The 22,044-nt window shown below is 44.5% G+C and overlaps 1 protein-coding gene across 1 annotated transcript; it reads right to left on the bottom strand.

Annotated features, from left to right (window-relative positions):
• Positions 1 to 1,020: 1,020 nt before the first annotated feature.
• RASL11B (RAS like family 11 member B) lies at positions 1,021 to 7,333 on the bottom strand. The gene is made up of 4 exons (XM_081020584.1): positions 6,753 to 7,333; positions 5,747 to 5,803; positions 3,791 to 3,867; positions 1,021 to 2,857 (listed from the first exon to the last, which is right to left on the bottom strand). Exons 1-4 carry the CDS (start codon positions 6,889 to 6,891, stop codon positions 2,387 to 2,389), a joined length of 744 nt encoding a protein of 247 aa, XP_080876710.1. The 5' UTR covers positions 6,892 to 7,333; the 3' UTR covers positions 1,021 to 2,386.
• Between the last annotated feature and the right edge of the window lie 14,711 nt (positions 7,334 to 22,044).

Below are 22,044 nucleotides of genomic sequence, written 5' to 3' on the forward strand. Positions count from 1 at the left end.
GCTGCATTTGATAGACAGGTGACAAATCATATCTGTATAGCTATTTGTTTTGAAGCACTTGGAGAAGAGAAAAGAAAAAGCTGGCAGTCTCCATGGTTACCATTGCAGTTCTGCTACACTGCGTTAATAGACGTCAGTATTTTGGAGATTAAGCAGGAAAACGGGCATATGGCAGAAATGATGCATCTTTTCTTTGTCTCCTTGATGGGATTGGAAACCCAGACCAGTTTTCTGCCCGTTGGTGGCTGCCCCAAAGGCTGTTGGGAAGCCAGACCTTCATTCATTCAATGGCTGCTCCTCTCTGTTCATGATGGTTCTCGCATGCAGAGGACCAAGGCTTAACTGTAGCATGGGTTTAGACTCAAGACATAAAAGTTGGGGCTTGCTTTGCAGGACCACTGTGTATTGTGTGTAATGGAAAAGACCACACAATGCTTGTACAGAATTTCTGATGCCATTGTCACAAGTGAACGGGCATGAATAGCTCTCAAAATGTGGGAAATACAGATTTAGGCAGTGGGAAGAGACCCATCGGAACAATGAGAGTCCCTGTCTTGACAAGGGATACTCCAAGTACTCTGAAAAAGTCTTGATATACAATAGCCTTTTTTTCTTTTTGTTTTTTAGGATGAGGTAAAGGAGGACTGTGCAGATTTTCTACTACACAGTCTTCAGCATCTTAGGAATGACAGAACGATGCCAATAATCAGGTCAAAAAGGGTTTAAGAGGCAGGTGATTTTGCATAATACAGTAACTGCTTTAGTTGCTGCAGTACAAGTCTGTATTACAGAAGTCTGCAGTTGGGGACAGCAGAAGACTGCTGCAAAGGCAAGTCCTGATCATCTGTATTTGTGTTGTGTTACTGAAATCAGAGAGACACTAATCCCTGCAAACCGTCACTGGCCAAGCCAATGATTGAAGGTCCTCTTAAGCCCTTGAATGCCTTTAGGTGACTTCCCTGTCTCTCACGCGTCTTGCCACTCATTTCTAGCATCTGAATATAAAACACAACAATCAGATGAGAAAACAAGGTTTGGTTTAATCACGGGAACAAAATGAAGATGTCCCATTTAAAGAGTTGCTGTCAACATAAAAATAAATAAGTTACAGCTTAAGGAACAAGCACGGTGTTTGTTTGTTTTTAAAGTGCATTGGTGTCGGGCGCATAGTCCTCAAATCCTGGATAACACGACTGATAATTCAGTGTTTTCAAATGTTACTACAAAGAGCACTTATGCAATAGTGGAATAGCCCTCATGCCTTAGCTGGAGATAAGTCTCAGCTAAAATGGAACAGTTTCATGGACTAAGACAAATAATTGGATTGGATTGAAACAATAGGAAGTTGTATTCCTGTTCAGAGCAATTAAGTGGGAACTTTACAATCCTCATGATGAGTGGAATACAGAAAAAGGTCTTATCTGGAAAGCTGCAGCATTGCATCAGATGACCAGTCTCTGAAGAATCATCAAGATGATAGTGTCTTAGAGACAGTGAAAAAAAACTTAGCTATCTAAAAATGATACTAAACAGCAGTTGTGGTACCAAAATGTCTCATCACACCATCAGAAATACAGTTAATAATGCCCCCCACATTTTATACTGACATTTCTTTTACTGATTCAATGACATACTTGTGCTTCTAAACCAGGGGTAGGCAACCTAAGGCCCAGGGGCCGGAAGCAGCCCAATCACCTTCTAAATCCAGCCTGCGGACGGTCCAGGAATCAGCGTGTTTTTACATGAGTAGAATGTGTGCTTTTATTTAAAATGCATCTCTGGGTTATTTGTGGGGCATAGGAATTCGTTCATTCCCCCATATATATATATATATATATATATATATATATATATATATATTCCTGCCCACCACATGGTTTGAGGGTCGGTGGACTGGCCCACGGCTGAAAAAGGTTGCTGACCCCTGTTCAAAACCATGGGTTTTTAAAAAGCAGGCGGCTCCATTGAAGACTACTAAAGAAGCCAGCCTTCCACCAAATACCAAAATATAGCTAATGGATGTAACACACAATTTGTTCCCCATCAGTAAGACTGCATTCAGAATATTTCTTCCCTGTCCTTCATTATGTAAGTATGATACAAATACCAACATGACCTAACTTCCACAGCAGAACATGAAAATATTGTCCATTTAGTCAATCAAATGCGCTTGCAACAAGAAATTCTACGCTCCACCACTTCCTTGGGGGCTTATTCAAGCTTCAGTGTTACTCCTTCATTACAAAATGCTTTATGTGCATCTGAACTCTTTCTCTCGCACGATTTTCGGATGCTGAAGTACCAGCAATTAACGTTCCAAAGCTGGAACTATAGAAATATGCACTGGGAAAGGGGAGGGAAACCCCATCCCATTTAGTTTGATCTTTCAGACAGATGTGACAGTCCTCACTTTGGCAGATAAGGCTTGCTTAAACCTTCTCTTTAGATCCTGCATGTTGGGTGACTTTGGTCTTGGAATGAGAGAGCTTCTCCTCTTCTCTGGCGTGCTGCTGGTGGTTTGTTGCTTACAGACATCTTTACAGAGGTTGTGGAAGGCATTGAAGACCTCCTTGTAATTCTCACTGACAGACACCTCATAGAAAGTGCAACCCAACATGCCAGCCAACTGAAGTCCATTTTGTGGTTCTACCTCTTTAACGTGGAGGAGATCTGCTTTGTTTGCTACAACCACCACAGGCACTCTGTTTCCTGGGTGCAGCTGCCGTATGTGCTGGTGGAAGCGACCGAGTAGTTCATAACTCTTATAGTCTGTGATTGAAAAGACTATCACAATTGCATCTGCCCAGCGAATACATTTGTTCAGTTGCTCATTACAGTCAAGGCTGTGTCCATGGACCTGGGGGAGAAAAAAAGATTAACTAGGGGAAATATTTGGCTGCAAAGGAAAGCTTACAATGTCCATTACATGTTTATTATTGCATGTTGTCTCTAAAATTTTAATCCACATTTCCACATGTTAGTCCAGTTGCAAAAAAATAAAATAAAAAATGCTACACTCAATTATTGCAAAGTCTGCCATATTCAAGCTATACCCTGCCTCGAGAAAAAGACTTTGTGGTGCCGTAGAATGGGAAATTAACTGGCTAGACAGTGAGTCGGGAGTGGGGAGAAAAGAACAAAGGTATGAGCTGGAAACATTTAAAGTTGGAGAACGGCCCAGTTCAAAAAGGCAAAATTTGCCCTTACTCATGCCTATACGTTCAAACTTTCCATAATATAAACTCAACTCCTAACAAATTTTAATGAGTGCAGCTGCCAGGGCTGTGACTTTTAGTTTCTTTTGCATATGTGTTTATGAAACTAAAGTTGATTAGGCTATAGCAATGAAATTTCTTTCCAGATTTCCAGTGCACTTTAGTAGAATAATAAAAATGAAGTGTTTCTTAGTTTGCCAAGGAACTGTTTTTAACACATTCAGGTTTCCCCCCCTTTCTTTTAAGAAAGGCAGGTTTCCTAAACACGATGGTTGTGTCTTCAAGTAGACAAAAGTTTAGCTGAAATTGTGGATTGTTTTCTTTTACTGTCAGGGGACGATATACAGACCATTTATCAAGCTCTGACTGTTTACAACTCTAGTTAATAGCAACAAAACAGTTTTTCAATGCAGCTAGGCTCCCAATTCAAACAGCTATGATCCTTGCACATCTACTTGGAAGTAAAGCCCTACTGGGATTCTTATGAATCAATATATGTAACAATGAACTTCTTGAAATGTGCCAAAATTGAAGCTCCCCTTTAAAGTGGTACAAGGCGCAGGAACATAACTCACCTGTACTCCAGGTGTATCTTGGACTTGAATTGCAAACAACTCTCCATCGATTTCGATCTGTCTGCTGTACAAATTACCTAGCAATAAAAATGCACTTCATCAGACAAGTTCAGAGAGGGGGTTGTACATGCACTATAAACTGACATTCATTAACCTCTGCACAATGAAAAGGAAAAAAACTCAGTGGAGATGGATCTGTGACTTGTTGAAAAAAAGTGGCATTTTTGCTACATTAGGCAGATGGTGTTTTCATCATAAGAAAGACTGACTGTACAATCCTGCCCATGTCTACTCAGAAATTCATCCCACTGAGTTCAGTGGGATGTACTCCCAGGTAAGTGTTTACAGCCTAAACACAGCAAAGCATGGCGTATATGGGCAAAAAACCACACAACAGAATTCTTAGTAATTGGCTTCACTTACAAAGCTAAAATGCTGAAGCAAACCTAAATAAAAACCTCTTGGCAGAGTTAACCTTTGGAAAAAGTTAGTTGTCTAGCCCCTTTTTACGGGAAGCACATTCCTAGCCAAACTTAAGCTCATTTAAGTTTCACTGAGTCCAAGGAGAAAGTTAAGGATGTGCTTAAAATCAGTTACACTGGAACTAGCAGGATTTCAACGTTCCACACTGGAGCATGCTGTCCTTCCTTGACAATGTGGGATCTTGCGTGGTCACAGAACTTTTTCACTCAAATCAGCCTGCTGTTAAAAAACAACCACCCTCAAATCAATGTGTCCCAGTGGCGTAGCGTGGGGGGTGCAGGGGGGGCCGGCAGCACCGGGCACAACATCTGGGGGGGCGCACTCGCAGCTCTCTGCCCCCTGCTAAAATCCATGGGTTAGGGGGCGCAAATTACTTGCCTTGCCCCGGGTGCTGACAACCCACGCTACGCCACTGATGTGTCCTGCCCTCCACACACACACACTCCTATTTTAGCTACAGTGTCTGATTAATGGGAAGGGGGGATCATTTTCATTTTATACAAGAGACTTTAAAGGCTTTGTCACAATTGATTCTAGATCAACTATATTTGGTCTTGACACTATTGGCTCAAGCTGAGGCAAATGCATACCTTTCCAAGTGGCTACAAATGCTTATCTACAATATGTGCAAGTAGATTTAAAGTACACAGGCAGCCTGTGTAAGGGAGAATGAAATGAATGCTAAGAAATAAATGCATTCAATATAAAACTGCATCTTCATTACAGCAAAAACAGGACATTGGAATATTGCTTTGATGGGTGTACACCTTGTTATGGGGCACCTGTGGCCATCCAGATCTTGCTTGGACCCCAAACTCTCATCATCACCTGGAGAGCCACCTAAACACCCCCCCCCCCAATATACTGAAAACTTAAGTTTAGTTTGGTTTATCTGCATTATAGAAGATTATTCCCACCCTCTTTGTGGTCACATGTGGTCCAGAAATTTCTTGGAAAGCCCTCATTTTGTGTGTCTGCTGTTCTTCATGAATAACAAACTACTTGGCTTTGAATTCAAGCTTATTTGCATAAATAAGTTGATTACATAAATATAGGAGTGGGAAAAGGTTATAGGACTGAAGCCACCTCCTTTAGCTTAGAACTTGTTTCATTCTAATGTGTGTGTGTGTGTGTGTGTGTGTGTAGCAGATTGGTGAATGAGAACTAAACTTCAGAAGTCAAACTATAGAGGAGGGGCTTGACACCCCAATGTGGCTGCAGTGAGAATAAAAACGGGGCAGTTCTCGCCTTGTGCTAGCTAAAGTAGGTCAGTGTATAAATTCCTTTTGTCCTCTTGATAACACTTGGCCAGACACCTGGGTTTCAGCGTTGCATAGTGACTTTGCCTAGTGAAATCCCCATTGTACAGTCTAGCTTTCTGGAAGTGAGACACCAAAGGCTTCACTGAGTTTGTCGCTGGATCAAAATACACTGCAGTGCACACCTGTGAATACAGCAAGGCTCATTTCTTACCTGCATTGCGTTCGTAGTCTCCAATGAACCGTTTTGTGAGAAATCTCACCACCAGGGCTGCAATTCATAATAAAAAAGGTGCAGGTTAGAAAGGGGGGGAAGCAGAAGACACAATGTCATCTGCACTTGGTGTTTAAGGGCAATAACCTCCCCCAGTTTCTGTCTGCATACCCAAAAACTCCACATACAGGACACCCGAGCAGGGAAAGCGTTTCAATAGGCTATTGGGGGAGTGCATCTTTTTCTAGAGTTACCTTTGGCTAGCAGTAGCAGCAGCCATCAAAACTTGGGATGTAGCAGTCAAGCAAATTAAAGGCTGCAATCCTAAGCATATTCTGTTGGGAAAGACATCCTACTACAGAATCCACTGCAGCTGACTCCTGAGTAACTACTTTTAAGAGTGGAACTGTGAGCAGTCATCCACGATACACCTTTCAGTCTGAAGGAACAGGCATTTAGGCACCTTCTAATATCATTCACCCCTCACACTGCTCATCACTGCTATGATGAAAGTTGCAACTACAGAAGCATCTTCAAGGGCGTGGGAATGGGTGTTATCCTTTTAATGAGGCGTCCACATGTCAGGCTTGGGCAGCAGGGGGTGTCAGAGCTTTTGTTTGGTCACTGATCTTCATCCATTCCTGATCTGGCAGCAGGTGCTTACCTAAGAGAAGAAGGATGCTGCTACCTAGCTAGCCATCGTCTCTTTCTCCCCAAATTAGAGGTGAGCGCTTTGGATCGCTGGCAGGGATGCTATCCTCATATTCAAACCATACTTTGGACCGGGCAAACAGATTGTCACAATGGCAGTAGGTTTGCTCCCTCTGGACCCTCCAGGGCGTTTCTATTTCCCGCCCCGCCCTTTTGCTACAACTGGGGAAGGATTCCCCCCCCCCGAATATTGGTATATTCATTGCGTCCTTGCAGTATGCCTATGTCCACCCCCGCCCCCCGCGCACGCCTTTCCATGTCGCCAGGATCAGCCCCGCGCGTCCCGTTCTCTTACCGGTCTTGCCCACCCCGCTGGCTCCCACCACGGCGATCTTGATGAGTCGGGGGCGGCCCGATCCGCAGCTATCTCCGCTGAGGGTGCTCCCTGCCTGGGGGTACTCGGCGATGGTCCCCATGTTCTGGATCAGGCGCATCGCAGCTGCCCTCGGGGAGGCGAGCGTCGCTGCAAGCCGAACGACGCCCAGCCGCGATGGGGACGGACTGGGAGAGAGAAGGCGCGACGGCAACCCGAACAGAGGGAGAAGAAGCGCGTCTGCTCTGCGCCGCCTCCGCGCTCCGGAGCCCCTTTTCTCTGGGTTTCCGCAAGCCCCGCCTCCCGGTTCCCGGGCAAAGCTCCGCCCCGCCTCCTCCTCGCTTTGAGCAGCCAATAGGGAGCTAGGCACCACCTCTCTCCCCACCTCCTTCTCCTAGCAAACCCGCCTTCCCGCTGCGCGATCCTGAGAGCCTTGGCTCCTTAGGAAGGCGATTGCTCTGCTTCCCGGGATGGAAGGGGGCAGGGGTGCCAACTTGGATAAAATATTGTGGGGGCTGACGGCCCCTCGGAGTTAGCTCCTATGGAACGGGGCGTGCAAGCTGCAGCGGGTTGCAAGCTCCCTCTTCTCTCTCTTTTTTTAAATTCAAAATTAAAACAAGACATATTATCCAAAAACATATCATCCTTGTTTCCCCCCCATTTTTCCTCCCTCCCCCCACCCTTCCACACAAAACCCACCCACCCCCACCCCCACCACCGACTTCCCTCAGTTCCAGTCTTTGGTTTCTCTGAGACTGCTGTTTTCTGCATGTTACAAAGTTGTATAGATGCTCAAACGATTTAGCTGATTATTATCAATAAAAAGTTTGTGAATGTTTATTCAAAACCTGCCAAGGAGTCCAGTTCGCTTTGTTGCGTCTTCAACTACTTTGGAAAGGGTTCCCATTCATCTTTAAAGTCACAGTTATCCTTATCCCGTAGCAAGCTCCCTCTTCTCTGACCACAGAATCGTAGAGAGTTGGATGGGGACACGAGGGTCCTCTAGTCCAGCCCCCTGCGATGCAGGAACCGTTTGCCCAACTTGGGGCTCGAAACCCCAACCCTGAAATTAAGAGTCTCATGCTCTACGTTCTCCAGGTTGGAGTTGGCGTGCGACAAAATTCTGGCGAGCCAAATGGGATTCCCCCTCCCAAATGTGGTTGGTCAGGGGGCAGCAAGATGACCTAAGGCAAACCGAGGGTGGGTGACTGGGGGGAGCGCCGCAGGGCAGCCCCCGCCTCTTATTTCCGAGCTCCCGCTCCAGGAACCCGGAATGGTCTGCAGAAAATTCGCCGTCGAACTCTCGCGGTGGACATCAAAGGCGGCCGTGGGAGCTGCTGGCATTCGGTGACTCAGAGAAAGTGGCTCCCTGCTGCGCTGCGCTCCACAAGGCCCGGAGCGTGCGCGGCTCGCCAGGCTCGGCACTAGGTAAACACACAGCCCGGCTCGCCTGCGTCCGTTGCAAAGGGCTGCTGGGCGGGCCACGTTGGCGTTTGCATTTCCCACTTGATAGAACACAAAAGGATGAGAGTCCGTGAGGCTGCGCGGGGGGGGGGGGGCGTGTTGGCACAAGCGCTGACATTGCTCCAGCTGCAACACCCAAGTACAGTGGTACCTCGGGTTGCAGACGCTTCAGGTTACAGACGCTTCAGGTTACAGACTCCGCTAACCCAGAAATAGTACCTCGGTTTAAGAACTTTGCTTCAGAATGAGAACAGAAATCGCACGGCGGTGGCAGGAGGCCCCATTAGCTAAAGTGGTGCTTCAGGTTAAGAACAGTTTCAGGTTAAGTACGGACCTCCGGAACGAATTAAGTACTTAACCCAAGGTACCACTGTAAACCGAAATACTAGGGTTATTACATAGAGTTGGTTGGTTTTTTCCAGCAGGTGGGCTCTAGGTGCTTGCCCACGACGTCGTCCCCCCCCAAAAAATCCAGAAGACCGTGAAGTTCCCTCAGTCGCTGTTATATAGAGCACATGGTTGTTAAATTTTGACAGCGCTCTATTAACTTTGTTGTTGTTGTTTAGTCGTTTAGTCGTGTCCGACTCTTCGTGACCCCATGGACCAGAGCACGCCATGCCATATACAATGGTACCTCGGGTTACATATGCTTCAGGTTACAGACACTTCAGGTTAGAGACTCTGCTAACCCAGAAATAGTGCTTCAGGTTAAGAACTTTGCTTCAGGATGAGAACAGAAATCGTGCTCCGGCAGCAGGAGGCCCCATTAGCTAAAGTGGTGCTTCAGGTTAAGAACAGTTTCAGGTTAAGAATGGACCTCCAGAACGAATTAAGTACTTAACCCGAGGTACCACTGTATTTTGATTTCTTATGATTTATGTTTGGGACAAATGAAGATACATACAGAGAGGTGATGGACAGATGAGAGGGACCTGTGTGGGGCTGTATTTTTTTATTCTATTTGTCTTATTTTATTGTATTGTGAAAATGTTAATAAAATTGAAGGTGGGGGTGGGGGGAGAGTAACAGAAACTAGATCAGGCCCATGGCTCAATTGTGGCCGGTCAGAGGGTGTAATTTGACCCACAAAGGCATTTTCACATTACTGTGACTACCTGTGTTGGTCAGCTGATGCCATCAGCTGATGATGGATAGAGGGATTCAATCCTGGTGGGTGCTGGGAACACGCTGGCAAAGCAGATTCTCCACACACACACACACACACACACACACACAACTTTGACATGTCATCAGATTGTGCCAGGTGATTGATGTGTGGGTAGCCCTCCCCACCTGTCCAAGTTGGGCAGGGAGAGAGGAAGGCCCATAAAGTCCCCCATGCAGGGGCTCAGTGGACACACAGACAAGGAGTATCAGAGCCACATGTCTCTGGTAGGCAGGGATGCTGAGGCACGAGTGAGAAGAGCAACAGGTGCACAATTTATCCACCAAGCTAGTTTTTACACACAGTCGCACACATCCCTCTAGAGAGAGATGGATGGACCAGTCCGATCCTATGCAAATCTCATTAAGTGATATTCACACCCAAGCTTACCGTCTGAATTCCTTATCAGCCTCATTTTCGAGATACAAATAATAATAATAATAATAATAATAATAATAATAATAATTTTATTTATATCCCGCCCTCCCCAGCTGAAGCCGGGCTCAGGGCGGCTAACAACACTAAAATAGTGCAAATTTATAAAAATCTCTTCATTTCAGATTAAGCTCTCCACATGTGCTGTAGGAGATGTTGAGAACCAGCCCCAATACATTTAAATTCCTCACGTTTGCTGGGTTTTGAGGGGTCAGCACGGTGGGAACACAGCGGCAAGACTGGCGATGTACCTCTGCTTGCTCTTTAGAAAGCATCATGCAGAGGCTTAGCTACCTGCTGTCTTTTAACCTTCTGCCTGCTTCGGCGCTTGGAATTTGGATCACCTGACAGCATGCAGTGGTCACGTGACTGACAGATAGGTGGACCCACCCACCTGTCAGAAATGGTCCCCAGTGGGTTGATCAGTTATATATCCAACTCTCTGACTGAAAAATGTTCCACATCCTGGTTTAGACAGACAAACTCCACACACACACACACACACACACACACACGAGATATGGAAGCAGTTTGAAAGAGTGGTCTCTGCTTTGTGCGGGTATCCCACATTCACCTCTGGTCTTGCATGCTTTTCTTGTATCATTTCAAAAGTCTGCCTTAAGAAATGCACATGCATTTCTTAAAACTGAAATCTGTTTTAAACCAGGGCTGGATCTGGACACATCAGAAAAAGTGATTCAGTTAAACACATTGTAAACTTCATAAAGGGAAATCCCATTGGCGAAAAGTAGGGCTCCACAGCGCCATCTGGTGTTACAGTGTTATTATAACACAGACAAAGTGTTTTTTCTTTATCAATGTAACCAAGTCCCTCAGTTCACCTGCCCAAATGACTATTGTCCATCAATGCCCTGCAGCATGGATGCATTGTAGGGCTGGGCGATAACTGGTTTTCAATATTACAATATATTACCAGCTAAACATCGCAATATATTGATGCCTGCTGATGAAACTGAGCATGTGATGATTGATAATGTTGCCATTTATTCGTTTTAGACCCCTAAGTAGTAGCAGTTGCCAGGATATTGTCCTGTTCACCTCTGTATAGTTCCATCCTTATTTCAGACATTGTGGTAGATTGCAACATTTAGTTGGTGATATTGTGAGGTTTAGCTGCTGATAACATTGCAGCGTTTAGCTGAGTTGTTGCGATATTTATCTAGTGAGTTATTGCAATGTTTAACTGGGTAGTTATCGTGGTGTTGAAACCCAGATATCGCTTAGCCCTTGCACACATTGTGATTCATGATATATCGCCAGCTCAAATGTTATGAAACAATTATCACAATGTGAACTTCAAAACCATTTTGGACAATATATTGATATATCGCCCGGCCCTAATGCATTGGCCATGAATTCTTTTTTGTGTAAGTTGCTTTGAGGCACTTGAGTGCAAAAATGTTCCTAATGAATATAATTAATGGTCATAGTGCTTGCATTTAGCATCACTGAATGGAGCATTGCTTCTGGACTTCCAGGAGGTACCTAGCTGGCCAGTGCTGGAAATGTCTTGGTGAATACCTGATCTGAATCAGCAGGGCTCCTCATGTGGCATGTGATGTGCTTGCATCACATCAACATCTTAAAATTCTTATAATTATTGCACTCTCTTTGAAACAGCTTGTTCTGCGTGGAGATTTTTCCTAAGACCTGTGTGTTCAGATGAACAGTGGTTTGTGCAGGGCTGGTTGTCCATTCTGAGGTTTAGCAGGAACTCAAAGAAACAACGTGGCTATTCAAACATTTCCTCTGTCTCTAGCGCTGTGCTGTTGAACCTCTGAGCCTACGCAAACAAGCCATGTGAATGGACACGTGCCGGTCCCTCCTGTGTCGTTGCTGTTTTTGGATTCGTCCAACAACCTGCACAGTTTGCACAAATAAACCCAGGCATCAGAAGCCGCTGGTGCAGCATCGAGTGCACGTGTGTTGCCTGCTTGCTTCATCTAAGCTGATGTGGATCAGCAAACCATGGCGGGAAGCACCTTGTCGAGATTGCCATATTTGCTGCTTTAGCAGAAAGCCGTCTCGTTCAAACAAGCCCAGAACAAAAGAAGAAACCGAGCCAGGGCTGAAAAGAAATTAAATACAAAAGCAGGGCAACTTTGCTTTGTACTGGGGAAGATCAGCTGGTCGGGCTTATTGTGTGAGATAGGATCTTCATTACGCCGAGCTGGGGGCCAGGCAAAACACACACATAAAAAAGCCAGTTGGCTTCTAGAGTCGTCTTAATAGCAGGCATATTTTCTCTTTCCACAAAAAAGGCCAACTAATGTTCCGCAGCTACATTAAGATTTTTATCACTTTTTGAAGCTTTTGCGGGGCGTTTTTTCCCTTTTCCAATTTTTCCTTCTTACATAACACACGCATGCTGGGCCAAGGCAGCTGCTTTTTCCCTTGCTGCTCAAGGCAGCCCATGTGCCACTCGTATTTATTTTAAACTTCAATCCTGCCTTATCTCACCAAGAGGATTTGGGACAAGTTGCACATGTTTCAAAGCTTGGCTTATTTTAAAAGCACCAGGATGGGCGGAAGTCCTATTATAAACTCCCATTAAAAAATGTCTTTTAAAAAAATTATCCCACCCTTCCTCCAAGGAGTTCAGGACTTGTTAGAACCCAGCACCTCAATTTTATCCTCCCTGAAAGAGCAGTCAGACTGAGACACAAGGACTGGTTAAAGTTTGCAGCCCAAAATAATGCTGGCAATGATGTGCTGGAATGAAAGCACCCGCCTTAGCTATAAAGCCAGAATGCATAAGTACCTGCAAGCTTTCCGCAAGCCACATTGCAGATTTCCATGTTAGGGATGTGTTGTCTTTTTCCAGGACTGGTGTCAGGAGTCTGCATCCCTGGGCACCAGTTGGTCCATGCTTCTGTAGTGACAGGGGTGTGTGTGTGGATTGCTAATCCCTTGAGTTTCCTGGGCCTGCTCTTCCTCCTCTTTATTGTTGCCTCTTCACCTGTCCTTGTTGATAATTCCGTTCCACCTTAAGGGACAGACATGTGGAATTGTTGCATGTCACATGTCTGTTTACATTCCAGCACAGTATGCTGGGAACTTCCGTTTGTGTATAGCTTTCTGTTTTGCTTTGGACACGAAGGAGAACAGACATGTTTTCCTTTTGTCCTGATCTATGCTGAATAAACCTGCTTGTAAATATGCTCACAGGACACGGGTGGCGCTGTGGGTTAAACCACAGAGCCTAGGACTTGCTGATCGGAAGGTCGGCGGTTTGAATCCCCGCAACGAGGTGAGCTCCCGTTGTTCGGTCCCTGCTCCTGCCAACCTAGCAGTTCGAAAGCACGTCAGAGTGCAAGTAGATAAATAGGTACCGCTCCAGCGGGAAGGTAAACGGCGTTTCCATGTGCTGTTCTGGTTCACCAGAAGCGGCTTAGTCATGCTGGCCACATGACCTGGAAGCTGTACGCCGGCTCCCTTGGCCAATAAAGCGAGATAAGTGCCGCAACCCCAGAGTCGGTCACGACTGGACCTGCTTCCTGGGGGGGAGCCTCCCCCGAGCTGTCCAAAGGAAGAGGGAAGGAAGGAAGGCTGCTGGCAAAGCGGTGCAGCTCCTATTCCCCACCCCCTGCCGCCCAAGAAGCAACCTGCCACGGGCAGCTCACTCCACCCCATGGGCGTCTTGTCCCCTGGGGTGCTCGCCATGGGCAGCGCTCCACTGGGATGCTCACCCTGCCCCCTGGCACCACCCCTGAGTGCACAGCTAGATCTGCCTCTGCAAGGAAGCAAGCAAAATGACAAGGCAGACAGATTCCATCCATATATAGAAACTGAAGGACTGGTGGTAGCTGAATCTTGGGTCATATCTGCATGATTCATTTAAAACACTATTATACCGCTTTTAAAGTCATGGCTTCCCACAAGGCATGCTGGGTACTGTAGTTTGTTATGAGCGCAGAGAGTAGCTAAGAGACCCCTGTTCACTACACAGAGCTTTGCTTCTCAGAGTGGCTTAGCAATCCCTCTTCCCAGGAAACTGGGGGAATGGTTGACAGTTTCAGCCAGAGAGGTGGCAAATGTGCCCCACCCCACCCAGCATCTACCACCAGACTCAGCTTAATGTTGGGGTCTACCCTGCATAGGTGTTGTGTGGTGGAAATAATGCATTGATTGTATTGTCAGTGGTAATAAAATAAGGTTTTTGGGGGGTTACGTTAGAACACTGGATCAACCCGTTTCACTCCAACAGCTATTTAACCACAAGGAAGGGTGTGTTGAGGCAAGGAAGTGGAGCTCTGGCTGGGATTTCACCCTCCATTCCTGGCTGCCCACAAAAGGAGAACAGGAGGCAAGTAATTTGTTGTGCATAGGACAAGCAGGAACTTCAGCAAATGCAATCTGGATGATTCAAAGAAGCAGGCCCTTCCATGCTACACACTACAGCTCTTCCTAGCATCACAGATTTTTCTCCCAAAGTGCCACTACGTCGATTCAATTAATGAATGATGAACCTTCATCGTATTGAGAGATTTACAGCTGTGAAAGCAAATTGTCAATCATGTTTCTGATTTCTTCCATATAAGTGCATATAAGCCTTCTGTTTCTCAATGCTTCAAAACACCATTGCCTATTGCACTAACATTTGTGCACATTCATTTTGAAGTGAGTCTTATTTGTTTGTCCTTCACTATACCTTAATTTTTGAGTTAATTTTTCAGCAGCAGCTATGAACCAGCACTGCTACAGGCCAACTCTTCAGGTGATTAAGCATGCACCAAAATTTAGAGATGGGGAAGTGTGGCACTTCATCATGTAAAAATGTTTCTGTGCCACAAATCCTTCCGTTATCATACTGCAATAGTCTATTGTCAAGAGAGGTAACTCAGTTTGTATAAAGACATGAGTCATATCGTCTCCTACAGCCTGAGAAGAGGAAGAAGAAGAAGAAGGAGACTAATTTTCTATATAAAGGATGGAGCATGTCCAAAAATAGAAGTAACACTTAAAAGAATTCTGCTTCTGGAGGAACTGCAAATTCCAAGCACCAAAAACACAAAGGTTGGAATGTTAGGTCATCTCTGCAGAGAATATAGTGTGAAAGGCAGCCTGTTGCATCTGGAGTGTAAATCTCTCCAATCACAAGGAAAACTTAAGTGATTCAAAAAGTTCTATTCTAGTTTTACCATTTTCACCGTACTCATTATAATCATCCGTTTCTACCTAAGGGCTTAGGGATTTGTGCTGTGTTGGCAGAAACAGAACAAACTCTAAGCATTAATATGCAGGGATTTCAAATAAAAGAAACTGCTTTAGTTTACATTTGAATGCAATTATAAATAAAGCAGTCGAGTAGGCACTTTTCATCATATGGTTTTGCGATCCAAATGGTGTAAATGCCCAGTTCTCATTTTGCAAATGCCTGTGGCAACTTTGCTTTTTTTTTTTTTGTAACAAATCAAAACACTGCAAAATGAATGGTGGTGTTTAATTAACTAGGGTGCCGTTTTGTGTACGGTAAAGTCCAATTAGTCAGCTGAAGTCATTTGTCATAACTTTTCGAGGACTGTGAGTAGAAGAAAGTATCTGATGACAGCTTTCTTCTTGTTGAAGTCTGGAGGGTGATCAGAAAAGAGGACCCAATAAAGCACATGTCGAGGTCTTGCCCTGTGTGCTGCTACACAGATTATCAGTTCTGCAAACTCTTGCAAGGGAGGGGGGATCAATCTGTCTGAGTTGGGGTGCTCCTTCCTCAACAGGAAATTAGTTTTGATCATTTTATTATAGTGGTCCTAAACTAAAGATGATCTGCCAAGCTAGAACTTTTACAAGTGTCCCATAATGTTCATTCTGCACTTACAAGGAAACCAACTTTTAGTGTAGGAGCACCTCTGGAACTCCCTGCCCAATGACACCAAGTGGGTGACTTCACCGCACTGCTTTTGACAGCAGACAAAACCTTTTTCGTTTAAGCAAATCTACCCAGAAATGCAAGGTAGACGTGTATTCTAATGTTCGTGTGTGATGTTTTGAATTTTGTGTAGGTTAACTTGCTTTTGATGCTAATGTTTATTGATAATTTCAGTGTCTATTTTATTTTATTTTAACTTGTGGTTCAGAACACGTTAAAAATCTTATAAGATAATATGCTGGAATTTGAATACTATCAGGCCAGTTCTAATTAATGGGATGCGGGTGGCGCTGTGGTCTAAACCACTGAGCCTCTTGGGCTTGCTGATCAGAAGGTTGATGGTTTGAATCACCGTGGCGGGGTGAGCTCCCGTTGCTCTGTCCCAGCTCCTGCCAACCTAGCAGTTCGAAAGCACACCAGTGCAAGTAGATAAACAGATATCACTGCAGTGGGAAGGTAAATGGAGTTTCTGTGTGCTCTGGTTTCTGTCATGGTGTCCACATGACCCAGAAAGCTGTCTGTGGACAAGCACCAGCTCCACCGGCCTGAAAGTGAGATGAGCGCCGCAATCCCATAGTTGCCTTTGACTGGACTTAACCGTCCAGGGGTCCTTTACCTTTTACCTTTTTTTGAATTGTGATGCTCACAAATGTGCCTGCAAATATGTACTACTTTGTCTATTCTTTTGGCGCACACAAAATATAGCAGAGACCCATTCCAGAGTGGAATGTTGGAACTACTTCAAAAGAAAATAATTATGCACACAGCACATAGCTAAATTATGGACTTCACTTCCACAAATGGCCATCACTTTGGATGGCTTTAGAAGAGGATGAGACAAATTCATGAAGGGTAAGCCTATCTATGGTTCCTAGCCATGATTGCTATGTTCTGCTTCTACTGTCAAAAGCAAGATACCTCTGAACACAAGTTGCTGGCAATCACAAGTGGAGGAAGCCCAGTTGTACCCAAGTCCTGCGTGCTGGCTTCTCATCGGAATCTGGTTGGCTGCTTGTGAGAACAGGATGTTGGACTTTGGCTTGGTCGAGCAGGGCTCTTCTTTCATTCTTGTACGATGCTCATTCATCATCATTTTCTTTCCTGAATGGTTTGTGGGGAGTAGCTAATGCATGGAAGATAGCAAGATGATCAATGGACAAAAGTGTGGCTTACGATATAGTCCTTTACTAGTGAATCTTCGCTATAGCTGACTCACGGCTTATATAGCTAACCACCTTCTCGCTGAAAGGCATCTCAAATGCCAGAGACATCATAAAACTGATAATTGGATTTTGAAATGACTTAGTGCAGAAATGTTTGCTCAAATATTACCGTAAGTCATGCATTAAACATGAAAACACGGTCGGGAGTACTTTGCTGCTTTCATCTTAGTGAAAGGTAGCTGCTTTTTCAGCTCTTTCGGCAGATGTACCCTTTGAAATGTTGGGGGGGAAGCGTCCAGGCACATTATGATCTGTACACTCTCTAAGCTACAGGTTGTTCCTCATTGTGTTATGAGAATAAGTATAGTACATATTGTTCCGAATAAACATGGGAGACTTCAGTCCTAAACTTTAAAGACACGAAGAGAAAACCACTGTTTTATGAATAGGCCATCAATATAATGCTGTTATATGTTGCTAGTTGGCTAGAACAATTATAATACTACTTTACTGAGCTAATGAACTCCCAGGAAAGCCTTATGGGCTTTTCATACATAGGTAAAATATGTACAGTATGTTGCCCGATACCGTATCCCGATGCTAAAGGAATAAGTGCTGTCTTGAGTTATGTTGAGCAATAATGTTTTATTTTTACATCCCCTGGCAAAGTCAGCCTTGTGAACTTGCCTCGTGAACTTTCCTCACTTTAGAACAGACTGTTCTTTAAAAATATATTTATCATGCCTCATTTTCCCAGAGACAAAAGTTGGATGGGGGGAGGGGTATTCACTGTGTGAGGAAACTTTGCAATGGATCTGCCCTAATAATAGGAAGCAGTAGGAGTCAGAGAAAATGGAATAGTTGTATTTATTGGGAAACAATACAGCAGCTAAAGCTTGTTACACAAGTTAAGACTATGGTTCCAACTAGGTCTGACCAAACTATGGAGGGAGCCACACCCAGAGAGGGGAGGGGTGTTTCTAGTACAGACCAGGCATCTCTCTTAACAGACAAGTCACGCACACAACAAAGGGGACCCGCCCACTTCAAAACATTATACAATTATTATTTTTGGTGTTGGCATTGAATTGCATCAGGAAAGGTCAGCCCAGAAAACGATAGGTGATTTTTAGCAAATGTGTAACAAAGGCACTATTTAGGGAGACCTACATGGGATTATTCTTCAGGGCCATTCAGGGCCAGCCCAAGACACTTTGGCACCTGAGACAAACCACAAAATGAGCACATACACACGAGGGGAGAAGGGGTGAGTGAAAAGCTACATCAGGAACAAGCAAGGGGGAATAAAGATCTGCATCGGAAACAAGACCATCAGCGCCTTCTGTTCTCCAAGAGGCCAAGGAGCAGACTGCCATTGTCACTGCCACCTTAGCAGCAGTGGGTGGTGCATTCATTGGAGACTTGATTTGCTGCCCCTGTGGATCTTGCTGCCTGAGGCGCTTGCCAAACCTTGCCTCATGGGTGGGCCGGCCCTGAGGCGACCTCTGTATCTTGATCATTCATTTCTTCTAAACACTGGCTGGTTTTTACAAAGAAATTTATACTCATAAGTACTAGATCTGTATGCTGAAGACACACATTCCTTGACTTTAAAAAAAAAATTAAAATAGTAACCTCATCTGAAACTGCTCTAGTTTTTATAAGTTATTTATACTTCATCACAACAAATGTTTGCAAAAAAACCAACAACACCTATTTTTTGACAAATTGATCTTGAAGAGGTCCAAGAGTGAGTGCTTGAACTTTGCTGAGCATGTTGTTTGTCCCTTCACTGAAATACAGTGGTACCTCGGGTTAAGAACCTAATTCGTTCTCGAGGTCCGTTCTTAACCTGAAACTGTTCTTAACCTGAAGCACCACTTTAGCTAATGGGGCCTCCCGCTGCCACCGCGCCACCAGAGCACAATTTCTGTTCTCATCCTGAAGCAAAGTTCTTAACCTGAAGCACTATTTCTGGGTTAGTGGAGTCTGTAACCTGAAGTCTGTAACCCGATGTACCACTGTACACTGAAGACCTCACTGAAATACCGTATTTTTCGCTCTATAACACGCACCAGACCATAACACGCACGTAGTTTTTAGAGGAGGAAAACAAGAAAAAAAATATTCTAAACGAAATAGTGGATATATGATTTTTGTGGTTCATGCTGTGGCCGCAGACATGTGATCTGACAGTGAGTTTGGAGTAGCCCAATGCAAAAATCCTGAGGATCCATGTGGATCCATGCTTTGTAACCACGGAGGAGGGAAGGAAGGGGAACCATGGATCCTCTGCTCACGACTGCAGCAGATCCCCTCCGCCACCCACAGGCATTCGCTCCATAACACGCACAGACATTTCCCCTTACTTTCTAGGAGGAAAAAAGTGAGTGTTATGGTGCAAAAAATATGGTAGTCCCCTTAAGCCGGGTTGCCATGGGGCAAGTCTGAGCAACATGCGGATGACCACACCAGCTTCAGCTCATGAACTGTGTACTGTAGCTTGTTAGTAGCTCATTTCCCCTCCTTTCTTTTTACTGGTTAACAAAACAACAACAACAAAAGGGAGGGGGCATCAAAGACATGGAAAGACACAAAAAGTGGCAGTGGACTACAGTTTGGCTCGGTCAATCCACATCATCAGCCATTAGTTGGCTTGTTTCTGAAGGTTTCCCTAACTTTCTTTAGAAATTGCTCAAGGGGGAATGATTTCTAGAAACACGAGTCTGTTACTGTAATCGGACGTTACACATCTGAAGAGTCAGCAGCATTAGATTTTTTTTCCCAATAGGAGAGCTGCTGGAATATTTTAAGAAGCAGATTCTGAATCAGAGTTAACATTCCAGCGACGCCTTTCTTATAGTTTCCAAATGGTCTTTGTTTGCTTGCCAAGTTTGTGCTGCTCTGCAGCCTTGGGGGGGGGGGGGGAGAAAGAGAGCAGACATAACTGGAATCCTTTCGAGGGGCAGAACTAATGGATGTATTTGAGAGCAGAGAAATATTTCGGACAATGCAGAGGGGAAAATAAAGGTAGTCCGAAAATAAAACATTTCAGAACGTTTTGGCAGGCGAAAAGAACAGGGGATGGGAAAGGGGGTGGTGTGTTGTAATTGCATGTTCTGGTGTTTTCCAGAATACATATTGTTTTCTGGCAAGCCACAATGAGTTTGACAGGGTACAATGAGAAATTTGGAACAAGTTTGAGTAAGAGGAGGATACCAAAACAGAACAGCAATTGGATTGTTCTAATTGCTCTTGTAGATACATGGCAAATTTTACTGCAGCCTATCCTAGACTGCTGTCCTCCAAATTACAATAAGCCCTCAACTAACGCAGGGGTTATGATCCGGGTGGGTCACACCTCAAGCCAAAATCATGTATAGCATACCCTCCAACATTTCTCCAGTGAAAATAGGGACATCTTAGTCTACATCAGAAAGCATTTGTACGGAGGCCCCGGTCGTCTCACAGACTATTGACCTGTACACCACTAATCCGCTGCCACCAACCAGGTCCTCCCCGGTAAATCACTTAGTCTCAGTCAGGTTCTCAAATTAACAAAGAAGAGTGTAGTTTATTTCAGACACAAACAAACTTTAACTGCATTCCAAACGTTGTTACTCTTTACCTTCTTAGTCTTGTTTTATCCTGTCTCTATCTCTTCTACCTCCCCTCACACGAGAACCCACTGCACTAACTGCCTCTCTATTTCCAACTGCCTGCCAACTGCTTTTCCAGCTGCCTTTCCCAACCAACCAACCCACTAAAACCAACCAACTACCAACAATTAACTCAAACCTCAGGCTAAGCCCTTTTATATACAGGTAGGCTCCGCCTCCGGCTTTCCTATTGGTTTACATATTAACCCTTTCTCTCCACCTGTACAGACATTTTTCAAACGAATGGGCAAACGCCACAAGCATACCCTCCAACATTTCTCCAGTGAAAATAGGGACATCTTAGTCTACATCAGGAAGCTTCTCCCACTTTTGATTTCCCGCAGACATAAATGTCATATACAGATCAACATTGGTCACCTTGAGCCAATCTCTCTGCCTCACCTACCTCACAGGGTTGTTGTAAAGACTTCCTCCTGAGCAGACAGTGTAGGGCTCAATTTACAATAAAGAGAACAACATGAAAATGATGTACCGTTGGTATTTGACTCCGGTAAAATTAGCCAAAATGTATAAAAACACCTCCAACTTATGCTGGAGGTGTAAAGATAAAGATGATACTCCTTACCACATGTGATGGACATGTAAAATAGTAAAAGACTTCTGGGAAATGATATACAATGAATTAAAAACAAATGTTTAAGATAACCTTTATCAAAATACCAGAAGCCTTTTTGTTGTTGTTTAGTTGTGTCCGACTCTTCGTGACCCCATGGACCAGAGCACGCCAGGCACTCCTGTCTTCCACTGCCTCCCGCAGTTTGGTCAAACTCATGCTGGTAGCTTCGAGAACACTGTCCAACCATCTCATCCTTTGTTGTCCCCTTCTCCTTGTGCTCTTCATCTTTCCCAACATCAGGGTCTTTTCCAGGAAGTCTTCTCTTCTCATGAAGTGGCCAAAGTATTGGAGCCTCAGCTTCAGGATCTGTCCTTCCAGTGAGCACTCAGGGCTGATTTCCTTAAGAATGGATAGGTTTGATCTTCTTGCAGTCCATGGGACTGTCAAGAGTCTCCTCCAGCACCATAATTCAAAAGCATCAATTCTTCGGTGATCAGCCTTCTTTATGGTCCAGCTCTTACTTCCATACACCAGGAGCCTTTTTACTAGGATTGATAGGAGATGAAATACCAAAAGAATTAAAAAGATTTTTTATGTATGTGACAAGAGCCGCAAGGATGTTACTTGCCCAGAAGTGGAAGGAAGAAAAAATCCAGACCAAAGAAGAGTGGATAGCCAAGATGATGGACTATGCCGAAATGGCAAAGATGACCAAGGCAACAAGAAATTTGTGGGGAAAGTTCATAGAATAGCTTAAGGACCATTGTGTATACTTAAAAATATTAGCAGGGTTATTGTAACACATATAATGTAATATTAGTTAAAAGGAGGGGGGTGATAAAATAAATTAGAAAAATGTAATTACATGCAAAGAAATAAGGGAAAATTTGGAAATCGGGGGGGGGGGGGAATCCGTCCAAGGGA

Source organism: Podarcis pityusensis (assembly GCF_964106645.2).
Source record: "Podarcis pityusensis genome assembly, chromosome: 9".
In the NCBI taxonomy this organism is placed as follows: domain Eukaryota; kingdom Metazoa; phylum Chordata; class Lepidosauria; order Squamata; family Lacertidae; genus Podarcis; species Podarcis pityusensis.